The sequence below is a fragment of the Leguminivora glycinivorella genome, chromosome 17 (genome assembly GCF_023078275.1).
Source record: "Leguminivora glycinivorella isolate SPB_JAAS2020 chromosome 17, LegGlyc_1.1, whole genome shotgun sequence".
NCBI classification, from domain to species: Eukaryota; Metazoa; Arthropoda; class Insecta; order Lepidoptera; family Tortricidae; genus Leguminivora; species Leguminivora glycinivorella.
In genome coordinates, this window is record NC_062987.1 from 2,063,626 (window position 1) to 2,090,297 (window position 26,672).

The window sequence follows — 26,672 nt, forward strand, 5'->3', positions numbered from 1 at the left end:
TAGGTATGGATTACTTGCGCAACATTATATTACCGTCAAGCTGATTTAATAATGCAGTCAAAAATCAAATTAATTAATGTTATTTCTTTTAGGCTTGTTACGAACTTCAGGATACAAATGATGACAGAGATCTGCGAATAAAATGAATACCGAAAAACCGACCACAAGTCATCACACCAGCAGTAAGTTTAGTAAATGTAGAACAGAAGGGGATTGCTCAACTCGATCTTTACCAAGGAACATTCTATCGTTGTGTATTGTTTCAAGAATTTTTGAGATTGATACCTCAGAATTCTTTGCCTAACTTAGCCATGTCGAACGTTTCTGCTTTAATTTTCAATGCTGACGAAAATACATCAATTTTAAAACTCCCTTTTACTGGTCCAAGCTAAAACCGTTGCTGACGATCATCGAATTTGGGTTTATCCTTCGTTGTAACAAAATCGAACAACGTTTACTTCTTTAATCATTCGTAAAATGCTTCTCATCTTGATATAAGGAAAGAAGGTTTTTGACTATTCCGTCGCAGACGCATTGAAACTACAAGTGATGACTCGAAAGAAGAAGAACTCTATACCTAGCATGTAAAAATTGTAAAATGACAACATATGTATCATCCAAAATGAAGCTTTATCTTGATTTATCCGCTCCAATTCATACAAACAACAGAGAAACAGACTTAAATTTAACCTAGTTAATACAATTTTAAGCAATGATGCACCTGATTTTACCAGAAATTGTTAACAAAGATCTCTATATTGATTCTAGTTTAAAGAAAAAAAAATGTATGATATATAAGTATTCTGCTGTACCAATTCATTCAGACCCTTCAAATCCAGAAGTTTTACATACAGAAAAGGAGGACTGACCTACACATAAGTACATATAACCATTTATCGATGTAGAACCACCGTCGATATAGAGCACTACACTCGTAATATTAATAATACAACTGTCGAAAACCAAACGCACAAAAAAAGAAAAATAAATTTTAAGAAGAACGGAATCAAGCGGAAAGAGAGAAAATTATTATGTCAAACAATCCTAAATGTATTTTGAATTTTTGAAGTATTAAATAAATAAAGATTGCTATTTTCACTTGCTTGGCGAATAATAAATGAAATCCGTGTTTCTTTTTGTAAGAACTGCCAATGTCAACCGTTTTTAACCTTATATAACTCGGTAATAAAAACATTATTTTAATAGTGTATTATAGTAATAATACGAATAACTTTGGATATCCAAGAGCGACACCTTTCGCCGTGTCGGTATAGCAAATTGATTTGTTGCAATGTAAAAAGCGAATTTTATTGTTTCATATTAATGTTATGTTAGTTTTCACTAATGTTAGAATATTATATTAAGTTTAAATATGTTAATTTGTAACATAACTTATAACGAGGTTTTTTATGCATGCAAATAAATGGTTACAATATCATACAGTTGTCTTTTATTCATTTAACAAATTGAATTGCTCTTGAAACTTAGTGCAGGTACTGCAGGTAAACGGGACATTGCTAAAATGATAAACTCCTTTTAAAAAGAATGACAATGCTAAAACCTAGTAATCGTCGCTGGTTTGTCATATAGCGGGCTTTTAGATTAGGAATGCATACAAATTATTTCGATGTTAGTAGTCATTGCATAGCTTAAAAACGGTTACAGCATTTTTTTAGAGCATATACGATAGTATAAAATTGTTTAGTGTCTTTGCGGTTATTAAGCTATGTTTTTAGATTATTATGCATTGCTCAGTTACGATTACTATAAACACGTAAATTTACTTTGCCGTTATTAAGCCATGTTTTATGTATTATTCAATCCTAAAAAACGGCTAAAGTATACTTAACCGTGTTTTAACAGTAAAATCATACATATTTTAGGAATTATTTGCATAACTTAAACACAAAATGGCGAATTTCTAATAAATTAAACAATATTTAATTAAATTGATTTTAAATAATGTTAGCGTGAATTTAGTTTTAATTTAAGAATAAAAGAAATCTGGACTAAATCGACACATTTCCTAGAGATTTGGGTTTTTATGTTTTTTGCCCATATCTCAAAACTATCATTTGTGGGTTAGATGGGTTTTAGTGATAGGACGGCAGATAATATAACGATAAATTATATTACTCGCAATCGTTATGATCAATAAGTATATAATTATATAAACATAAACATTAGTATAAAACGTATTTATGATGAATGACATTATGAACATAAGTCATTCGAAGCCACGATAGTTATTAACATAAAATTGTTATAAATAATGATCGTTATAATGTAAAATTGTATGAGAATCATTTTCGGACTACCAATAATCTATATAACAATTTTATATGAACTTTGGCGCACCCAGACGGGTCACTGTAATTTTACTACATGATAACGCTCGACCTCATGTCGCATCTACCGTTCGCCAACAGCTGCAGAACTTGGGCTGGGAGACGATACCCCACCCACCTTATTCTCCAGACCTCGCACCATCAGACTTTCATTTGTTTAGAGCCCTGAAACGACATTTGCGGGGTAAACAATTCAATGATTTCCATGATGTACAGGTGGAGTTGAACAACTTTTTCGAGGCACAGCCATCAGAGTTCTGGGCGAAAGGCATCCAAACTTTGCCGGATCGTTGGCAAGAAGTCATAGATGCTAATGGTGATTACATCATCGACTAAGCTTTTTGTATTGTAATAATAATAAAAAATATAAACTCCAAGATCGAGTAAGGAATGTCGAGATCCGACGCCGCACCAAGGTGCGGGACGTGGGTGACGTCATTTCCAAACTAAAATGGAATTGGGCGGGGCATGTTGCCAGGCAGAGTGATGGCAGGTGGACTAAAATGTTGACCGAATGGTGGCCGCTATCGGATGTAAGAAGCGCCTGGCATCCGTTGGCTCGTTGGGTGGACGACATCCGAAAAACTGCGGGGCACTTCTGGATGAGATTAGCCCAGGACCGGGATAAGTGGCGTACACGAAGGGAGGCCTATGCTCAGCAGTGGGCGATTAATGGCTGAAATGATGATGATGATGATGATGATGATGATAAAAAATATAAAACGTAAACCAAGTGTCTCATTACTTTTGTGCCAACCCAATATGGATATGAATATGAATAATTCTCCCAAAATGCTTACGAAATCGTCGAAAATTTGTTTGATATTACTGTAAACTCAGAATGAATTACAGGGGAAAAAATCACTATCATGGGTGACACTTGAACTCACAGCCTCTGGATTGATAGATATGATAGGTAGGTGACGCTAGCCATGGTACTCACCATTCATTGATCCATATAGTAGAAAGATTCGCTAACTAGGGACGAGCTTTTGATGGCAGTTGGTAGAGCCCCGGAGCCCCGGATGCTTCAATCCAGAAGCCGTGAGTTCAAGTTCCACCCATGGTAGTGATTTTCCCCCTTAATTTTATTTTAGTCATGAGTTTACAATATTTTAGTCATATCAAACAAATTTAGACGATTTCGTAAGCATTTTGGGAGAAAACTGACGGATCACGCGATAATTACAAGTGCTAGCACTAAAATGTTAATAAGAGATTTGTACAATAGTAAATTTATTAAGGATTACTTCATTCCTAAACGCCTTTTCTGTATCTTCAACGATTTTGTCAGAAATTGAGAAAAACCGCATTTTCGGCTCTTTAAGGGAGGGTAAAGGGGTGACGCAGAGGGGGGAGGGGCAAGGAGGGTTGATGTAAAATATCCCAATTTAAAAAAATCTTCCATCAATTATGCCGTAATTTTAGCTAATTTCTCCGTATTAATCCGGAAACGATAAATTGATCCAGCATGAAAAAATATAAACGATCAAACCATTAATTAAATATAGATTCTATACAAAGACATTAATGGAATTAATTTTAAGAAATTATCAGTAAATTGAAATAGTTACAGTGACTTATAGATTCATTAGGCAATTTTTTCCATCAGGCTGTTGTCATGATAAAAAAAAGATTTATATTTCTTGGGCCTGATATTGATCATGATAGGAACACACAGAATCAAGGTTTGGAACAATATTTATGAATTAGTGACTTATAATGTTACCACTAGCCGAGGTGCAAGAGTATTGACACAATTTTGCAAGTTCAAATCAGAATCAGTGTTAAGTACTATGTTTATGATAAATGTAACATTTAGTAAATATTATTACACATGTATTACTTTTCACGGATAATGGACAATGACTTATTACAGTAACTATAATTATGACAATAATGGATATTTGAACGACTGACATACAACTGCTTAGATTATTAACATTTATTATAATAAAATGAAGCCGTTTCCAATAGCTTAACAGTGAAAACATTAACATCTCTAACATTAACCATTTTTAAGTACACATAATTTAACATGAATCAATATTTACAAAAGTTAACAAGAAATCTGTGATTTTCCTTCATAAAAGGGTCCTCATGATGGTGCTCGTATGTAGTGATATGTACAGTCAACAACACAGCTGTGAATACAGACAAAGTGTCAAAAATATGTATACAGAACTTTATTACCTGTAAATAAAGGTGTGTATACATATTTTTGGCACTTTGTCTGTATACACTGCTGTGTTGTTGACTGTACTACTTATAAGGAACATTTCATCCAAATCACGGAAGTTCGAGTTTATTGCACCATAAGGACCCATTAGACTGGATCGTCACATTCAGACCCATTTAACCCATGGTAAACTAACTCCATCGGTTTTTTGGCCTCTTTTGTCCATTGTTGAGCATACGAGCATACACTCAGATCGCGTCGTGACAGAAGTTCTGTCGGCTCAAGTCAAACAATGATTCAAGTACACAGTAGTCAACCAAGAACAACACTACTGACACTGGCAAATCCGATCTATATCGTATCCAAAATGAATTTTAGACGTTTTGTGCGTTGAAGCCTCAGAGTATAGAATACTATAGAGCTTACGCTTACGTATCGCAGATGTTAGCTCATTGAGCATATATTTGTCATTCCGTACTTTTGCATGTACAGTCAACCAATTTGATTCCTAGGCCACTATAGAACCTTTGTCGCAATAAGTACTAGATAGTTGATAGAATGAAAATAACGTGTCAAACGATTATCAGCTTTCCGATCGTAACATGAAATAAAAGAGAAGAGTTTGTAAATGTTTTTGCTCCATGACATGAACAGAAAAAGAAGTAATGACAGACAGTGACAATTGACCTTAATATTCTGTCATCAATTTTATTTATACATTATGATTTTATTTCACCAAATATTTTGCTGATCAATTTAATGTCTGTGTTGAAACCATTAGAAAACGTTTGCATTCTTTGGGGCTCCATCACAGGCACTATGCGAAGAATTGACCCAAAGACGTCAGATTAGCTTTCGCTCGGGAGTATCTGGACTTCGATTGGACGAATATTATATTTTCACATGAGAAAACCTTCCAATCTAGTGACACAGGTCGTTTGCACTTGTGGCGATACGACAACACTCGTTACACTGAAGATCACGTTGTTCCTAATCCTAACCACGGGTCAAGCTGTGTCAGTGTTAATCTATGGGGCTAGACGAGTCTGGCAGGTGAATTTGCTGATATGCCTCCTCGATCAAATGCAACAGATTATCTGGATATTTTGGAACAAATCATAATCCTGTCTGTTTTTGAGTAATTAAAGTATTTATTTCTCGAATATCTTTTTAAGCTTCTACAAAAACATCATAGATACTACAGAATACTGAAGTTAATTCACCCAGAAAATTATACTTGAATAAATATTTTTTTACCTACTTAAAATGGTCACCAGACCCCGTGGCCTGTTTCAGTGAAGCTTTTACATAAAAGTAAATTTCCATTTCGATATTTAATAAAATAATTTATTGATACACAAGCAAGCTTTGCTTTTTCTTTTCTTCTGCGCACTGCCAAGGAGTGGAATTCCTTGTCGGCGGCTATATTTCCGAGGTCATATAACCCGGCAACTGTCAAATATATAAATAGGGTGAACAGACATCTTCTGGGCGAGCTCACTCCATCGTAGGCCGTCTTTGCCTTTGGCTAGTCTGTGGCCAAGAGTAAGCTTATTTATAATTAAAAAAAAAAAGCAAACTCCTTTCCTTTACCTTTCCTATTCATTATCGTTGACACATGTTGACAAAAGATTTGTCATGTAAAATGTCACAAATTGATTCATTGCGACATGGTTCTAGAGTGGCCTAGGAATCAAATTGGTTGACTGTACACATGATGCATGAAAATGATTTGCGTGTATTGCGCAATAGGAGCGCCCATCGAGGTACAAATGCGTGAGTTCAAGATTTTTCGACAATACTCCTGTCGAATATAAATTGCCCGGCACAATTATCTGATTTCCTTTTTTCCTGTATCTGTGGTTGAAGCAGACAATCTAGAAAAAAAGAGTAGAACTTAAAAAGTGGCAACACAGCGTCGCGTCGTCGTCCCGTTTTCATGCATATTATGTCGCAGGGAAATGGCCAACACAGGGATTTGATCAAATCACTAATGGCCGATTTTGTAATTTCACTAAACAGAATCAGGGATTTAGTCAAATGACTGAAATTTTCTAAAGAAATAATAAAATGGATTCGCCATTTTGACATCCTGGGTGATTTGATCATATCCCTTAGAGATTTGATCACATCTCTGTTTTGGCCATTTCCCTGCGACATATACATTAATTTGAAAGGGTCGACACTGCGATGTGGCTACTTTTTTAATTTTTACTCTTTTTGCCAGAAAGTTTGTCTAGAAGGGTGGCTGGGCAGTAACAGATAACCATCATTCAAAATACATTAATAACTAATATTGTATGAGGACAAGGTCCTAGTCGGGTCCCGTTGTGTAATAAACTAGGTAATTAAGCTTTGTTATAATCTGTTAACAGAATGGTGGCCGCTCACAGCTGTAAGAAGCGCTTGGCATCCGTTAGCTCGTTAGGTGGACGACATCCGGAAAATTGCGGATCACAACTGGATGAGACTAGCTCAGGACCGGGACAAGTGGCGTACTAGAAGAGAGGCCTATGCTCAGCAGTGGGCGATAAAGGGCTGATATGATGATGATGATGATGATAATCTGTTGCTGGCGTCTAAGGTAGATTATGTTCACGACACCGTATCAGTAACTATGTATGAGGGAATAATCCACCGTATATTGTGGTTCGGTACCATAAATAATACACCCATTTTTCATTGATTTCCGTTTATTTTAGGGGTTGTTCTTGGTCAACTACTGGGAAAACTACTTTATTCAGTACAGGTGGAGCTTTTTTTACGCACTAGTGCGAGAAGTGGTTCGTGTCTTGTCAGGTCGAAACTTTGGAGAGTTCGGAGGTCCAGCTGTACTGAAAAATGTTGTACAATACACGAGAGAAAAGAAAATTCGTAACTCGTGTCGATTTAAAACACTCCCTTCGGTCGCGTTTTAATTTATCGACACTCGTTTCGAACTTCCTATTTTCCGCACTTGTATAGTAATGTACCTACTATAAACACACTAAATAAATCATTGACTGGTAGAATCTTTCAGTAACTGGTAGAAATCTTTATTACAACAGAATCACAGTACATTCATAGCCCGGTAAACGATAAATTGATCCAGCATGAAATATAAACGATCAAACCATTAACCAAATGTAGATTCTATACGAAGACATTAATGGAATTCATTTTAAGAAATTATCAGTAAATTTAATAGTTACAGTGCTATAGATTCATTAGGCAATCTTTTCCATCAGGCTGTTGTCATGATAAATAAATGATTTATATTTCTTGGGCCTGATATTGATCACGATAGGAACACACAGAATCAAGGTTTGGAACAATATTTATGAATTAGTGACTTATATGTTACCACTGGCCGAGGTGCAAGAGTATTGACACAATTTTGCAAGTTCAAATCAGAATCAGTATTAAGTAATATGTTTATGATAAATTTAACATTTAGTAAATATTATTACATATGTATTGAAATTACCTTTCACGGATAATGAATAATGACTATAGTAACTATAATTATGACAGTAATGGATATTTGAACGACTGACATAAAACTAAACAATAAAATTAAGCCGTTTCCATTAATTTATTTAACTGAGAAAACATTAACATCTCTAACATTAATAATTTTTAAGTACACATAATGTAACATCAATCAATATTTACAAAAGTTAGCAAGAAATTTGTGCTTTTCCGTCAGAAAAGGGTTCTCATTGTGTCCGTATGTAGTAATATGTACTACGTAAGGACTGATTTGGAACGAATTTACCAAATTCAAAACTGTCTTAACGGTACCGAAGCCGGCCGAATCAAAATTTGTGTTCCGTAGGAGACTCTTACGCCATCTCTGGTCCAAGCGATATAACTACATATGTCGCGTCATACCTATCGCAGCCAATACGGAGCGCGATATACGCCGACGTCATCCTACGTCACGATATATTGTCCCCTGTTGCTACCCATCTATCCTGTAGAAAGCATTTAGGTAGAACGACGACTTATCCATCGTATAGTGTGGTTCGGTACCATAAATAATACGCCCTGTTTTTATTGATTTCCGTTTATTTTAGGGGTTGTTCTTCGTCAAATACAATTAATTTTACTGATATTGAGCTATTGATGGTAAATTTAATCGCTTAACGACTTTTTCTCGCACTTATTAATTCATTTATTATGCATCAAATGGTATTTTTATGTGATCACAAAAAACGGCATACCAGGGTAGTTTCTGTCAGTGAACCAACAACGTGTCGAATTTCACGGAAATTAAAAGAGCACGGTGTATTGTAGCTTGAAATATTGTCATTTCATCATAATGTAACGCAACAGTAGTTGATGAACCAATTCTGTCAGGAACAATTTAAACAAAAAAGATGAACACATATTTTTCGGGTTTAAAATGGAGTGCTCCACAGGCAACGTATAAATTATCATCAATATTTTTATATCTCATAAATAGTCATAATAATGTTGGTCGGTAGCTATATTATTTTTGGTAGGTATTTGTTTCATAATAAAAATACGGAAGAACAATAGGGATAACTACTACGCTATGGAGTGTGAACGCTCAAGTAATTAACTTTAAAGCTTGTCCAACATTGTCAAAAATAAACCCCTGTTTCAATTTGTAAACTCTCCTTCAAATAAAGAATTTTATATAAAATTATTATAACACCAAAATGGGGTTAATGTTCGATTCCAACATATTAGATTTACACCTCTACATAATTGCAAACATTGATATTCATCAGTATGCTGCTCATTGATGCAGAGGAGCTTAAACGAGAAAACGATTTAAATATAATAAGTGTATTTCAAAAAAGCTTATTTTTTTAATGAAAACAGTCAAAATAAGCCCTTTTGAAGACACCCCTTAAATCGTTTCCTTTCATAATAGACGTTCAGCCGGATCTTTAAAGACGTGTCACGCGTGCCGCGATTCGCCGGTTGACTCGGTGTCAATACGCCTTAACGATCAAAATTGGCTAGAACAGTAATGTGGGAGTAACGACTAATATCACAACGTTTGATTCCTTTTTGAACATTGATACAAACAGTAAACAGCGTAACATTAATAGTACATTACTACGGGTGCGTATCGATCGATATAACCTTTTCTGATATATTTTTAGTCGTTATAACGATCATTTGATATAATTATTGAATCATATAACAACAAATAATATACTAACAAATTGTATAATTCTTATTTAATATAATGATAATTTCTTCGAATAACATTTACTATAACATACTTTGAGTATAATGCTTATTTCCGATAATAAATAAATTGTATAACTCAAATTCTTTCTAAAGCACAGTTAGATTAAACAAAATTGTACAATAAATTAGATCCATCATTTACCAGAAAAGTAGATTGGGTTAGAACTGTGATCCCTACACACAACGCGCTGCTACCAGAAAAATAGGTTAGGTTAGGTTAGAACTGTGACCCTTAAACATATGTACTGCTATCAGAAAAGTAGGTTAGGTTAGGTTAGAACAGTGATCCCCTCAAAAAAGAATAAAATTACTTCAGGAAATGTTTTATACTGTTTGCTAGTTATATTATACTAGTCGTATATCAATAAATAGTTGTACCATGTAACGGTTATTATAAATAACTGTTATAGGAAATAATGATTATACAAAATAAAAGTAGATATTTTGTTGTTATACCAAATGTTAATTATGTCAAATGAGTGATTATATTCATTAAATATATATTGTTATATCAAATGTTACTCTACCAATAATAGTTATACCAATCATTACACACCCCATTACTACAGAGGCCGGGACAAAAGGGGTTGCCGGCCGAAGACATATAGACGGCAGAAGACAGATAGGTCTGAGGCGTGCAACTCCATTTCCCGCCGAGGTATCTATAGTGCTTTTCTCAAACATGGTATGAAATAAATACAAACTTTGAATAGCTGTATCTCCTAAACGGTGCGTTGTAGCGCAAAAATAATTTTAAATTTTCTTTCCAAAGAACAATAAAAAACAGAAAATGAAAAGAAACACGAAACCGAAACGAAACGCGTCGCACGAAGTGCTTTGCTTCTTCTTTTCTTATGCGCACTGCCAAGGAGTTGGAATTCCTTGTCGGCGGCTATATTTCTGAGCTCATATAACTCGGCAACCTTCAAATCAAGGGTGAACAGGCATCTTATGGGCGAGTTCACTCTATCGTAGGCCACGTCTTTGCCTTTGGCTAGTCTGTGGTCAAGAGTAAGCCCATTTATAATAAAAAAAGGGAAAAAAATTGTAACATAACACACCAAAAATCAAATATTGCCAAGGCCTTGTACCAGTTCCAGTCGGCACGTCTGTAAAGCCCCTTATAGTTTTTTTTAAATGGGGTATGTCACAAATATCAGTGACTGGAAATTAAAAACGAGGACTTTGCCGGCCTAGGCCTGGGTGCGTAGCCGAATGGCACATCATCATCACAGGCCTTTGCGTCTATTGCAGACGATTTACACATTGCTGCTTCGACAACGGGTTTGGTGACTGTGGAGGCCGATTGGCGAGCGGCACGACCTGCCACATTTTTGGCAGAGGAAACTCATACCACCTGAGGTTCCAGTCTCGGTTTGCTTTCTGCGACACCTTTTACTATGCTTTTTTTAGCCGAATGGCACGAACGCTCACGAAACGAAACGTTCGTAGATATTTATCTCTATCGCTCTTGCGTATTGGCGCGACAGATTCAGACTACCTTTCGCGGCGTTTCGTTTTCGTTTCGCGTCGGAGAAATACCATTCGGCTACGGGGCCTGTAGTGTTTGTATGAAATTCCATTATCGACCTCTTGTCCTAGCGGCACCTGAAACGTCATATTTCGTGCCCTTCGTGGCCATTTATAAGGCACATAACATCAATATTTCATACCAGGTTTTAGAAAATGTACTTATGTATTCTTAAGTAGCGACCGAAAATGAATTTAACTTAGTCAATATAATAATAAATATAATAATATAATAATATTGCCGTTGCTTTGGAGGCTTGGACCACTCTTAATCCGGGTATGCCGGTGCCTGAAAGGCCGGAATCCCAACGATTATGGGACGATGTTGGGGTGAAGCGGATTTTTGAGGGCCTGTTGGGTCGGTCTGTGGGTGTGGATAGGGCAAGGCTTCTTGCGGGGTCGAGACCGGAGTCTGGGGCGTGGTTGCAGGCGCTTCCTTCCCCTCATTTTGGCACGCTTCTCGACAATGATTCGTTGCGGGTGGCTGTTGCTCTTCGCTTGGGCTGCGATGTTTGTGTGCCCCATTTATGCATTTGCGGCACCATGGTGGAGAGCAATGGTCACCACGCTTTGAGTTGTTGTCGATGTGCTGGAAGGTTTCCTCGCCATCATGCCCTGAACGACATAATTCGAAGGGCGCTCGTCTCTGCAAATGTGCCTTGTGTGCTCGAGCCTCCGGGGCTTAGTCGGTCGGATGGCAAGAGGCCGGATGGATTGACTTTAGTGCCGTGGGAGAAAGGAAAGTGCCTGCTATGGGACGCCACATGCGTCAGCACTTTTGCTGCTTCCCATGTCACTCGCACGGTGAATTTAGCGGGGGCAGCTGCTGAGACGGCTGCTATTAAAAAACGCGATAAATATTCGTGCTTGGGGGGTTACTTGTTTGTTCCACTCGCGGTGGAGACCACTGGGTGTTGGTGCTCGGAGGCTCGGGCCTTCTTTTTGGAGCTTGGGAGTCGGCTGAGGGAGAGGGGGCTCGATCCCCGCTCCGGGTCATTCCTGGTGCAGAGGTTATCGATCGCGGTCCAGCGCGGAAATGCAGCTAGCGTCTTGGGAACCTTTGCACCTGGAATGACTCGTGGTGGGTTGTTTGACTGATGATGCGGTTAAATGTGTTTGTTAAATATAATTTATTCTACCATTTTTAGTTTTAGGGTTATGTATTTAGGTTTTTAGATTTAATTAAGTTTTATTTTTAGGCTATTTCTATTTGTACCTACCTATTTTCTGTAATAATTGTAAAACATTAATTTGACAATAAATGAATATCCATTCTTAGTCAATATAAAATATATATCTAGATGAAGTCTTAATTATGTTTGTATCAATGTTCAAAACAAATGCATTAATTTAGTAATTGTTTTGGGTAAAATGTGTAAAAAAATATTTAGATATATTTGAATTTAAATAAGATTACTTATTAAAAGCAAGATCAAGCTTGGTGCGACGCAGCGATTTGATAATGCTTTCACTTTAATTTCATTCTGAGTCAGATCCTCGTCCACTTCTAGATCCCGCATTTCTTTTGTGCACGAAAGATTTTTGAATGGAATATCTATAAGCCTTATTACCTTATTTACGTTATCTTCCTTCATATCGTAATAGTCTTCGTCGTAATTTTCGACAGCGTTGTCTTTTTGCCTATTGATATGTTCTTGCTTCTTCTCCGCATGCATGAGACACGATATATTTTCGAGGGCGCGCTTCAGGGTATTGTCCTGGGTCTTGTTTCTTATACGGTAGATCCAGGCGAGACGACAGTCGCACCGAAAAGGGTTGCCTGGAAATAAATAGTAAATTAGAATCCGTGTAATCAAAAGCCACATTAGGGAATGTTTGCATGACGTTGGAATTGGAAAGAAGATTCGGTTTTTTTAATGAATTACCGAGCCTGTAGCTGTTTGTGATGCAAATATGAAACTACTTTTAATTCAATTGTTTATTTAACTCCATTTGATTGTTCAAGATAATTCAGCGTTCGTTTGAATTATACAAAATAAACAAGAATTACATTATTATCTTATTGAATCTTACGTTCCAAAATTATGCCTAAGTTTCAGAGTGAAATAATATTATACAGAACGAAATCAGTATATTTACTAAGTCCGTTGACTAATAGATAATTCAAATATTATCTAAATCGCTTATCCTTTAAGAGGGCCTTTCAGTTTGCCCAAAAGCTATTAAGAAATGGATGTTTCCAAAGAGCTTTACTTCCAAATACTTTATTCGATAGATTAGAGACGCTCAAAGAAGCGGGTACCTTAGGGAACAAGAAAGTTGGACATAAAATGTTGCACTTTCAGCGGAGGTGACTTGGAAATGCGATTCCCAGTAGAGCTATTAAGTAAATCATTAAGATCACTAACCGAGTTAAACAAATTTGAAAAAAAAAGTTACTTCTGTGGACAATATTATAAAAGTATATAATAATACGTATAACGGTTCATGTTCCCGCTTCAGTCTCTTCTTCAAAATACCCTTTAAAAACAATCTTTGTCGTCTGTATGTAGTGTTGTGGCGTAGGCGAGAGGCTGGCAACCTGTCACTGCAATGTGGATTTCTGTCAAACCCTTTTTGCCAAGAGTGGCACTGAAACTTAGTAGTTCATGTGCTCTGCCTACCTCTTTATGGGATACAGGCGTGATTATATGTATGTATGTATGTATGTAGAGGAGAGGCAGACGCATGCAACACAAATAGATGCAAGTGACACTATCCGAGAGCCGAATAGTATTTCATGCATCATAAATGAAATTCTTCCGTGCTATATGCATATGTTACGAGTAATATGAGTGCCTTATAAGCATCACTTAAAACCAGCTAAGTACTTGCAATAAAATCCCTTTGAAATGTTCGTGTGGTTAACGACACGTGCGACATTTGGTCCTATCGCGGTAATGGATATGGTCTTTTACTGTATTTGACTGCTTTGTGTTGTGTTGGTCGTACGGAGGAATTTAGGAATTTTAGATGTAATTTCGGGAGGTTTATATAGTCTGTGTTAGTTGGGTAACTTTGCAAGTATAATATAAAAAAAATAGTCATAGGTTAGACGTACATATATTATTGAAACTCACATCACCTATATGGCAACCGACATGTGTGCTGCTAAGTGCCTCGATCAACTCGTTTACATAGAGGTTAAAAAGGAGAGGCAATGTTAGCCCCCCCTGTCTTACCCCACATTGTAGTCTGTACGCGTCAGACTCCTCTCCCGCCCATCTCACTAGGTTGACCTGGCTGTTGTACCAATATTTAAGTAATGAGACACATTCAATGGTTTTAGTAAGTTTGTCCCATAACTTTTCGTACACAACCAGGTCAAATGCCTTTGACAAGTCCAGAAAGTACGCATAGATTGGCGTGTTCCTGTCCTTGTAGTACCTGACAGCTTGCTCAAGACACAGAATCGCACTTTCGGTCGACAGCCCCGGCCTAAAGCCAAATTGTGCATCATGCAGTGTGATGTGTTTAAAGAGTTGAGCATTAAGCAAGCTGTCAAGAACTTTAGCCAGTACGCTTGCTAGTGAGATGGGCCTAATTTATAATTTAATATAATTACCTGATTTATTAATATAATTACCTGAGTCTGACAGATCACCAGTCTTATTCTTTACAATTGGAACAATCCTTAATTTGATTTTGTCCGCTGGGACGGACAACTGATAAAAAAAAATATTTCGCATTTTAGGTAGAATTTTATTCAATTTAACATATGCAAATCGATGCTTTGATGATACATGCTTGACAGAAAAATACTATTTGAGCACTGTCAACACTCGTTTGACAGTTGCTCGTCAAGATGACACCGCATCAGAAGTCAATTGTTTTTAGCAAAGTATTTATGCGTTTTTCTTTTGTTTTTTGTAGGGACGGGGTATTTCTGTTGTATAAATAATAAAATACATTACATAATAGTGGCATGTGGTTATGTTTTCAATGTATTTCTCTATTTATAATACTCATAATCATCATCTAAACAAGTTGTCCGCCGCACCGGACAGTGCCAAATATATACTAAATACGATTTGTCCGCCGTGGCGGACTTTGCCAATGTTGTGGTGACACGTGTTTTGACCAATTATTATTTTATTTTGTTCATTAATTTTAGTTTTTGGTGCCTTGTATGCTTAGATTTTTTATTTAATCCAACAGCGTGTTTTGCTGGACCAAGCAGTTAAAATTTAGTCACTTATAGGTATAAGTAGTGCGCGGATATTGTGAATGTTACGTATCGTGCGGTGGGCAATAAACATTAAACAAAAATGGGTAGATAAAAATTTATAATTTTTTTGGTCTACCCCGAACATTAATATAAAGTAATATTGGGTAGTTTTGTGTTGTTTACATCTTCGGCGACATTTTGCTGAGACATCACTGTCACATCAGTTTTCGTGACCACGGCCAGTGCAAACTGGCGGAAAAGTCGGAAAAAAGGCAAAATAATGATATTTGACTTATTAGTGACTTTAAACAGGTATCAATTTGATTTTCATTCAAAATTATTATATCCGTGAATTTTTAAAATAAATATATGTTATGAAATACTTGTTTATTTTAAATGACCGTATGTTTGGCAATGTCCGCTGAGGCGGACATATCAATGTATCCCAATTAGGCGGACATATCAATGTATCCCAATTAGTAATGTAGAAATTGCAGAACATTCCCAAAAAGCGGAAACATTCTTGAGAATGTTCGCAGAACATTCCCGCAACATGCAATTTATTATTTAAACAAGAGAATATACTTGAAATAATGTTTAAATGTGCATAATATAAAACTATATGTTATTATAGGTATAATATTGTCTATTACAGTTCGCTATTTTGTTGATATGTGATAAGTTACCTAAATTCTCACTATAAGTTTCTTAAATTCTCACTATACTTCAGGGAACATTTCGACTTTCAGACTTCACAGTTTTAGTCCTGACTTTTTTAAATTAGGTACCGAACTATTATTTCTTGATGCCTGTTTTTGGTCATGCCAAATACCTATATGTATATACAAAAAAAAAAAAAAGGATCGCTGTCAGGATCGAACCTGAGAACATCGACATACGAAGCCAGCGCACTACCACGGGACTACATCTTGACTTGCTGAGTTCGACGAAATTATGGTATAAACTACGAAGTTACTAAGTATTCTGATAAATTCTCGTTCTCGAGAACATTCTCAGAAGTTACCGAAAATTCTCATGAGGAATGTTCTGCGACTTTGGAAACTTCTCGACCGTGCATTGCTAATCCCAATATTTGGCAGAGTCCGCTGTGGCGGACATACTTTTTTTCCAAAACGAATAAATCTAGATTTTTTTAAATATTTTTCGGAAGCTTTAAAAACACCTGTTATTCAATATATGTAGTAAAATTTGAAAATTAATGTCATCAGAGTCTCTGCCAAATTAAGGGTTAAGCAAGCTGTCAAGAACTTTAGCCAGTACGCTTGCTAGTGAGATGGGCCTATAATTACCTGAGTCTGACAGATCACCAGTCTTATTCTTTACAATTGGAACCACTATTGTCCTCGTCAATTGCATTGGTAAATACGAGTGACTGAGACACAGCGAGTAATACCTTGCTAGAATACGTGACAAGTGTGGCCGCATGTTTAAGGTGCTCAATGCTGAGACCGTCGTGCCCTGGCGATTTACTTCTTTGCCTGCCTTCACATTCCATCTGCTCGTGTTCTTCCAGAAGGCCTTAAAATCTTTGTGATTTCTATTTGTGGCCAGGATGTCGCATTTTATTTGCTCTTGTCTATCCTGGCACCATTTTAACTTGGATTTAAAAAGCCTTCTGCTGTCACACATATCTTGATAGATAGGTCCCTGCTTAGGATTATTATATGCTACCCACAGTAAAAATTTACTCCTCACATCCCTGTGAGCGTCGACCATTTATTTATTCCAACCAACAACCTGAGCTCTCGCTTTCCCTCTCCTCCGCTCCTCCTTACTCGACTTTCTCGCTGCCTCCGAATATTGATTGAACTGACTACTTACGTGACACTTACATCGTTTTACACGACTGTCCCAAAAAAAATATGTAAATTTAATAAAACATTATACATGTACTGGGTCGAATAGACCCTGTTCAGTAATTAATGTATTAAGAAGTAGGTACCTTAACTTGCATGCTGTCGGTTTAAAAGTTTAAAAGTAAAACCTAAAGTTAAAGTCATTCCTAATTATAACTCCAAAAGAAGTAAAATTTCCACTTATTATTCATAGCTTCAAAGCATCGTTTGCAGATGATCTTCGTTAAAACCGGCATCCGATTTTGTAGTTGTATTCCTTATAAGGAACAGCTTAGTAAATTACCCCTTGTATTTAACGCCTACTAGTTAGTGTAAAAACCCAAATTAACTGCAAACGACCGGTAGTCACGTAGAAAATAACTAATAGTTATGCGAGTAATACTATTTTAATGGGCGTTCATTTGAATTCCGGCGCGTTCGAAACCGTTACAGTACGGTTGCCAAAAACGTATCGCCCATACTTAAACAATTCGTGCTTGCAATACGAAGTTCTCGATCTTGTTTACTCGTATTATGTTACACATAATTGGAAGCTCTTGTCAAGCAAGAGACTATTGTTAGGTTCTGCAAATCTCAGCGGCTGAGATGGGGGCTGGTCACCTTGAAAGAATGCCAGATATAAGGGCTCCTAAAATTATGACCAGGTGAACACCGCAATAAAAAAGGCCCAGGGCTAAATCTCGGAAAAGATGGCTTGACTGTGTGGAAGAGGACCTGAGGAGAATGAGAAAATATACCAACTAGAGGAGGGTCGCCAGAGATCGCGACAACTGGAGGAAGATAGTGGAGGAGGCCAAGCCCCACAAAGGGTTGTAGCGCCATGGGAAGTAAGAAGTAAGTAAGTATGTTACACACACCTTTATTCTTTAAAAAGTAAGACATCTTACTTGTAAGGACATATTCACCCCTAAAAATTTAATTTTTAAAATCATGTGCGAAATGAATTCACTCCTTTTGGAATGCCGGTTCAAGAACTGGCAACTTGACCATACTACATAATTAACCATACTTGCATGCAAAATGTATAAACGTGTTACTTGGATGATAACAATTAAGGGCGTTCCCTGCGGCAACGACCTTCGATTTGAATCCATTGACATTATGATAGTTTCTAAAGCCTATCATATTAACAGCATCGTCTTTAAACAAAATAGTAATTCTCATAATTTCTTCACATCTCATTATTTCTGTGATATTTGGCCTCAAAGTTGAATAATTTTAGGGTCAAAAACTGGTTTTTTGGTCATAACTTTTGTTTTATTTACTTTAAACTTAAAATCTCTCTTGAATTTTTAGAAAAGTCAAAAGTACTTAAATTAAATCCAAAACATGTCGATTTTATGTATGTGACAACCTTCACTAAAATCAAATTTCAATAAGTTTAAACCTTGTTTAAAAAAATCCCAAAAAGAAGTATTAACTTTTTTCAAAATATGGCTTTTACGAATAGAGATAAAAGATTGAAGAACCGATGGCCATTAGAATAATTATTCTATATGTAGTGAAAATTAAGGAATTTCAACTCAAAACTTGTCAAAAAGCGATGAATACCGTGTGGAGCCCCTTAACTGATCGATGCTTCCAGTTTATGCTTTCGCGGAACTAAAGTTATCTTTTCTAACTTTTTGGTAAACTATGTTAAGCCAAACGAGGGTTGCTTAATTATTTCAGTTGACTTCCAATTTGAAATTGGAGTAAACTTCTGACCAACAATGGTTTTCCATACAACCTTTTGGTTGTATTAAAGTGGAAACTTTTGCTTGGTTTCCGCGTCAGGAACGTCGGAGGCTTATCGACTTTGTTTTTATAGTAATAGTAGTTAATTTAGCTACGCTACTATATATTGACAACTTACTAAACTACCAAGTAATATATTAATAATCATAATTAACGAAAAGTCTTGACCAACTTTTGAGAGATTCGCGGCGGTGATCTTTGACACGGCGCGGATAGTCCGGCGGTTCCTCTCTCTACGAACGGCAAAGAGGATAAAACGCCAGAGTGGGTTTAGTGAGTAGAGCCAAGTTTCCCCCCCTCTCGCTAGGGGAGGGGAAAGAAACGGCGAGTTCCACACATCGTGCGTGTTATAAGTTGTGCATTCCCACTCCGTAAAAAAAAGTTATGCCCTGCCCCTCACAGTTAGTTAGGGCGTTTCACGACTTATGTGCCCAAAAGCGAATCATTAAGATCTGTATTTTGGGCAAATGTGTTGAGATAAATATTTTAATTTTTTTTTCTTATCTCTTCAACTTTAATTTCCAGGTTTATCAATAGTGACAACCCTAAAAACTATTATTCAGTAGCGCAAGATGGTTTAAATGAATAAAATAACTCAAGGATTGTAGAAACTACTGTATTTTCTATTTTTAAACAGTATCACAACGGTGAAGACAGATATAGTTTTCAAACGAAACGAAGAAAATTAGGTTAATACCCAAAGTTGCTCCAAGATCGTAGTCTATCATAATATTTTTCTTTCTAAAGCTCCTGGATAGTGAGGTAGGTAAAAAACTAGCAAAATGCAGACTACGATAACGTTTATCACTGAATTCTATTATTCTACTAGTAGTAGTCCGTTTTAAAAAGTTACTTCTAGAGTCGCGTTGAGTCAGAAGAACGCATTTTTTAAGGGCTTTTTTCACTTAGTTTTATGTAATTGTTTTTAAAATCATTGAATTAATATTTTGACAAAAGTCCCTCCATTAGTTTTCCACAGCTTACGATTCTCCGTTTCCTGCAGGTATTTATAAAATAAAATAAAAAATATATTACAAATACAAAGTCTGTCAAGCCATTTTCGCCAATAGAAAAATGGCGTAAATGTTTATCGTTCCATAAACATGTTGAATTTCGAATCTGTAGTGGCGCGACATAGCCAGGCTGCGTTTCAATCGCAAAGTAGCGTCAAAGATAGTCATTTTGGCTGGGCTGGCTTTTTGGTTTTTAAAGCGTTTATGAATAACGCCATTCAATTTTTAACCCAACAGGGTTAATAAAATGGAATATTCTAGTTATAACCTAACCGCAAAATTAAAAATTAAAAAAAAACCCCGACCGCGACATAGTAAGTAGACCGATTTTCATAAAACATGGCTAAGAACACTCCCGAATAACTCAGCTTTCAGACAAAAAAAAACTAAATCTAAATCGGTTCATCCGTTCGGGAGCTACGATGCCACAGACAGACACACACACAGACAGACAGACAGACAGACTAACAGACAAAAAGACAGACAGACAGACAGACACGTCAAACTTATAACACCCCGTCGCACTGTGGAACGAAATCCGGCTCTCGAAGACATAGGAATCGAAGTTGTTATTTTAATATTTTTTTGATGGAAATGGGTTTAGCTTATCATTTCTATGACAACCTATAAATATTAGGCAATTTGACTTGAAAATTATAGTTTTATGATTTTTTTGCGATAAAAATGTATGGAGCGGAAACAAAATACCAAGAAAATCAACTTTTTTACACACTCAACCGTTATACCCTCGCAGATGGATATACTACGAATTATTTGTGATTTTTTGGCATACTACGTTTTTCCGCCGCGACAGGATTTTTTTTTTAAATCGTTGAAAGTTTCTATGGAAAAATCAAAAAAACCACAGTTGACATTTTAAGGTTTTTTTTCTTTAAATGGGTTTGGTTGACCATTTCTATGACAATTTATAAATTTGAGGTGATTTGGCGTGAAAAATATCGTTATATGATTTTTTTTCGATAAAAATGTATGGAGCCAGAACAAAAACTCGAAATATTTTAAAAACCTCATAACCTAGAGTTATATCGTCGCAAGTAGGTATACTACGAATTATTTGTTATTTTTTCGCATACCACAAGTTACCGCCACACTTGCAGTTTTTTTTTTAAATCGTTTACTATGGGAAAAACACAGAAACCAATGTTGACATTAAAAGGTTTTTTTTTATTGAAATGGGTTTGGTTGACCATTTTTATGAAAATGTATAAATTTCAAGTGATTTGGCGTGAAAACTATCGTTTTATGATTTTTTTTCGGTAAAAATGTATGGAGCCAGAACGAAAAATCTCAATATCTTAAAAATCTCAAAACCTAAAGTTATATCCTCGCAATCAGGTATAAGGTGAAATACCCCATAATGGACGGTGATGCCATTATGGACAAAAAAACACAAATCCTTAAAAATAAGTATCTAAAATTAGTTTCTAAAAACTGACCGCTATGTACCATAAACTAGAGTTGTAGAGCTGTTTCATTTTGAAGTTTCAATTAATTCGGATATTTCTGAAGGATTTGGCGACAAGATAAAATTCATCAGTTTACTGAAAAAAATATCAAGACGAATTCTTAGTAATGTTGCTAAGAGAGTTGAGTTCATGTATAAAAAAATAAAAAAATAATACTCGGTGTAAACTTGAATGCGTTTTTCTTACTGCATTAAGCATGAGATAAGGTATAAAACATACTAGTTTGTTGCTCCAAAGATATAAAGAAATGGCGTTATTTTGCGAGTGTCCATTACTGGAACCGAAAAACTGCCTACCTCCTATGATGGACAAGGAACAATTTACAAGAAACAATCCTATGTTAAAATAACTCAAACTAATTGTATTTATAGCATATAATATTGACTAATTGAGTATCAGTTGGCTTTTAAAATAAAATTTTAAACTTATTTCACTGTCCATAATGGGGGATCCATTACTGGAGAACTGCTGTCCATAATTGGAGAAAAAACACCTAGTTTTAATTTGTTAACTATGAAGAAACCAATAGGAGTATCCATTCTGCAATACGCTTGAAATGTAAAAGAAGGATAGGACATTCAAGATTTAACACGCTTAGCGGTAGAATTTTTAGATTTATCAGTGAAATATCGAAAAGAGGCGAAAATTTTTCTTAAACTGTCCATGATTGGGTCCGTTACCTTACTACGAATTAATTGTGATTTTTTGGCATACCAAGTGTTACCGCCACACATGCGGCTTTTTATTTTCGTTCTGGCTCCATACATTTTTATCGAAAAAAAATCATAAAACGATAGTTTTCACGCCAAATCACCTGAAATTTATAAATTTTCATAAAAATGGTAAACCAAACTCATTTCAATAAAAAAAACCTTTTAATGTCAACATTGGTTTCTGTGTTTTTTCCATAGAAACAGTAAACGATTTAAAAAAAAACCGGCCAAGAGCGTGTCGGGCCACGCTCAGTGTAGGGTTCCGTAGTTTTCCGTATTTTTCTCAAAAACTACTGAACCTATCAAGTTCAAAACAATTTTCCTAGAAAGTCTTTATAAAGTTCTACTTTCGTGATTTTTTTCATATTTTTTGAACATATGGTTCAAAAGTTAGAGGGGGGGGGGACGCACTTTTTTTCCTTTAGGAGCGATTATTTCCGAAAATATTAGTATTATCAAAAAACGATCTTGGTAAACACTTATTCATTTTTAAATACCTATCCAACAATATATCACACGTTGGGGTTCGAATGAAAAAAAAAATCAGCCCCCACTTTACATGTATGGGGGGTACCTTAATAAAACATTTTTTCCCATTTTTTATTTTTGCACTTTGTCGGCGTGATTAATATACATATTGGTACCAAATTTCAGCTTTCTAGTGCTAACGGTTACTGAGATTATCCGCGGACGGACGGACGGACGGACGGACGGACGGACGGACGGACGGACAGACAGACATGGCGAAACTATAAGGGTTCCTAGTTGACTACGGAACCCTAAAAAACCGCAAGTATGGCGGTAACTTGTTGTACGCGAAAAAATCACAAATAATTCGTTATATACCTACTTGCGACGATATAACTCTAGGTTTTGAGATTTTTTAAATATTTCGAGGTTTTGTTCTGGCTCCATACATTTTTATCGAAAAAAAATCATAAAACGATAGTTTTTACGCCAAATCACCTGAAATTTATAAACTGTCATAGAAATGGTCAACCAAACCCATTTAAAGAAAAAAAAACCTTAAAATGTCAACTTTGGTTTCTGTGATTTTTCCATAGAAACTTTCAACGATTTAAAAAAAAAAAATCCTCAGTCGCGGCGGAAAAACGTAGTATGCCAAAAAATCACAAATAAATCGTAGTATACCTATCTGCGAGGTTATAACGATCTAGTGTGTGAAAGAGTTGATTTACTTGAGATTTTGTTTCCGCTCCATACATTTTTATCGAAAAAAAATTATAAAACTATAATTTTCAAGTCAAATTGCCTAAAATTTATAGGTTTTCATAGAAATGATAAGCTAAACCCATTTCCATCAAAATAATATTAAAATAACAACTTCGATTCCTATGTCTTCGAGAACCGGATTTCGTTCCACAGTGCGTCGTTTTGGCGTCGAGGGTTAAAATCAGAGCGTTACCCCTAGCATGGTTTGTCGCACTGCTGCAAGATAGTGTTAACTAAGAGAAATAGCTTTCATCCTAACTCGCGGCAACGCATGCGAGCGGAACGACAGGGATTATGATTTATTATCGCATAAAAATCATATTTGCAGCTTGGGAAGTTTCGTGGTCAGAGATAAAAACGTTGTCACTTAATAATGTCTACTGGGGACACGCGTCTACATCGGATGTAAGATCCGTTGGCTCGTTGGGTCGACGACATTCGAAAAACTGCGGGGCACTTCTGGATGAGATTAGCCTAGGACCGGGATAAGTGGCGTACACGAAGGGAGGCCTATGCTCAGCAGTGGGTGATTAACGGCTGAAATGATGGGTGGGTGATCAACGGGTGATGATGATGACTGAAGAGAGGAAGAGATTAGAACTTACTACGACCTAAAACTGGAATAGCCGTGTATAAATGCAAATATTACGATCAAATGCAAAAATGACCTGAAGCGTAACGATATCAAAAGGCTTACTATAAATAATAAAAATAAAAATAAAAACATTTTTACACGATTTTCATTCAGTCTTTTAATCGTGTGACACATGCAAACGCAATCGTTTCAACATTTGGCTATATGATTTTTTAAACTACCAGTACTTGATCTTCATTATTCACATTAACGATAGGGTTGCCAATTGGGTAGGTAAACTTTTTGAAGATAGGCAAATGAAAAAAAAAATTTTTTTCATCACACTCGCACACTAAATGTGCTATTGCACGTAGGCGGAGCGTGAGTTATAGAAAAATCGTTCTCCCTAGGGAGTTAAGAAATTTTTAGTACTGTATTGAACTCTTTTTTACCTTTCTGCATATTTTTTATAATGTAAGTGTGATGAAAAACATTGTGTGTAACTCGGGAAGTATGAATATTACTAACTCGAGTCTTTAAATCGCTCCGGCAAGCCGTCGCGATTTAACTTACTCTCGTTAGTCATATTCAACTTCCTCCCCTTGTTGCACAATGTACTATTCAGTACAGATGGTGTTTTTTTTACGCACTAGTGCGAGAAGTGGTTCATTATATTGTCAGGTCGAAACTTCAGTGGACCAAGGAAATTCGTGACTCGTGTCGATTTAAAACACTCCCTTCGGTCGTGTTTTAATTTATCGCCACTCCTTTCGAACCTCCTTTTTTACGCACTTGTATCGTAATGTACTATTTTCTGATAGAATACGTTAAGTGTCGGACATGCCGTTTATGAAAAATTGCGATGTCAAGTGTCAGTGTCACTTAGCTGTCATTGATGTTTTGTTTCTAATTTCTTATATTCAGCACGCGCAAAGGCATTGTCACCTCATGTGCCATTAAATTTCAATTTCACTTAAATAAAGTTACTGTCGAAGTAAAATGTGTAAACACAGTGCATAGACTGCTATCTCTTGACGCAGGCTTAAAACTTTTGAACCTCAGTTTTGACAATTTGGCCCATATTCTTAGCTTGATATGTGTTAAAATGTCAAATATTAATATTAGCGCCATCTAGCTGAGCGTACCCCAAAGGTGTAATGCCATCTAGGCCACCGTACCTTTTTCTGTATGGTACTGAGGTACGTTTTGGTAAATATTTAACATTGTAGTTTTATAACAGAGTTCCTATGCCTACCTCCTATCTATATATGTACCTATTTGAGAAAGTTATTCAGAATGTCAGATACTTTTGATGCGTGATTTCTTCCGCTACTGATGCTGACTGTGCATATGTACTTACATAAGCTAAAGTCTGTAAAAGACAGCCGTCTACACAAGGCCTCTAAGCATTTACTCGTCTTCTCTTCTACTAAGAATGATAAATATTCGAGTCTCATGCGTAAAGGTAAATCTACTTTAGTGCCCTTGGAAATAAAATTGATTTAATACCGTGTTAGGAACCTGATTTTCAAGTCATACCGATAAATTTAATCTTGCTTTACCGGGAACTTGAAAATGTTCCACACTTTTAATAAAATGATTTTGCTGTAGCCAAGTCTACTCCTATGTGACTTTCTGCTTTGTGAATTGTGTGATATTAGTTACACAGAGGTGGCTTTGGCAAACTGACGGCCTCTTTATACTTCTTTAAACCTTTTTATACCTTTGTACTTTTTCTATTTTATTATATTTTTACATGCCATAGTTTCTGTCTGTTGAAGAGCGACTGGCAAAATATATCACATGAGATTTCGCACATAACTTCTAACTTCTAACAATGTCAATGTACGAGCCGAGGCTCGACACCGTGACCTCGGAATTGACAGTCGTACACTCTTGCGGCTAGGCCGCCAGAGCTTCATTGGCTGGTTGGTACTTGGTTCGGGGTTACTAATGTATTACTGAAAGTTATTTGCCAGATTTTCACATCCCAAACAATCTATCCCAAAAATTTAAAAGGCAACTCATCATTTTCCAACTTATCATGTGCCATATACATATTTGCCAGAATAATGATATCTAAATAAATATTTAGACATTTCCTTTCTTTGGCAATGTTCATTTTACCAAACTTTAATTACTCAAAATAATTAATTGCCAACGAATATTATCCCAAAAGAAAAAAAGCCAAATCTAACATTTAGTAAAACATTTCTTGGGCATTTTTTATTTTAACAAATCTCGTTTACTCAAAATGAGCAGTTGACAAAAATAGAAAAAACAGTCAGGCTCTAGTGACAAGTCGGATTCCGCGTCTGCTCCGGCGCTGCGGGTAAAGCTACTTTCTTAGCACCATTTTGTGTGGGGGTTGCAGTTCTAACCTAACCTAAACCGAGGTCGCAGTTTTAACCTAACCTAAACCTACTTTCTTAGCAACATTTTTGTTTGGGGGTCACAGTTCCAACCTAACCTAAACCTACTTTCTTAGCAAAGTTTTGTGTGGGTGTCGCAGTTCTAACCTAACCTAAACCTACTTTCTTAGCAACAGTTTTGTGTGGGTGTCGCAGTTCTAACCTAACCTAAACCTACTTTCTTAGCAACA

The 26,672-nt window shown here is 36.2% G+C and overlaps 1 protein-coding gene across 1 annotated transcript in view; it reads right to left on the minus strand.

Annotated features, from left to right (window-relative positions):
- Positions 1-2,976: 2,976 nt before the first annotated feature.
- Positions 2,977-26,672, minus strand: part of LOC125235540 (connectin-like) — a 34,883-nt gene continuing 11,187 nt past the window's right edge. The window contains exons 3-4 of the mRNA XM_048142134.1: positions 12,840-13,048; positions 2,977-3,024 (exon numbers count right to left, since the gene is read on the minus strand). Coding sequence (XP_047998091.1) covers positions 3,004-3,024; positions 12,840-13,048 — 230 coding nt within the window. The 3' untranslated portion in view covers positions 2,977-3,003. The remainder of the gene's footprint in view (positions 3,025-12,839; positions 13,049-26,672) is intronic.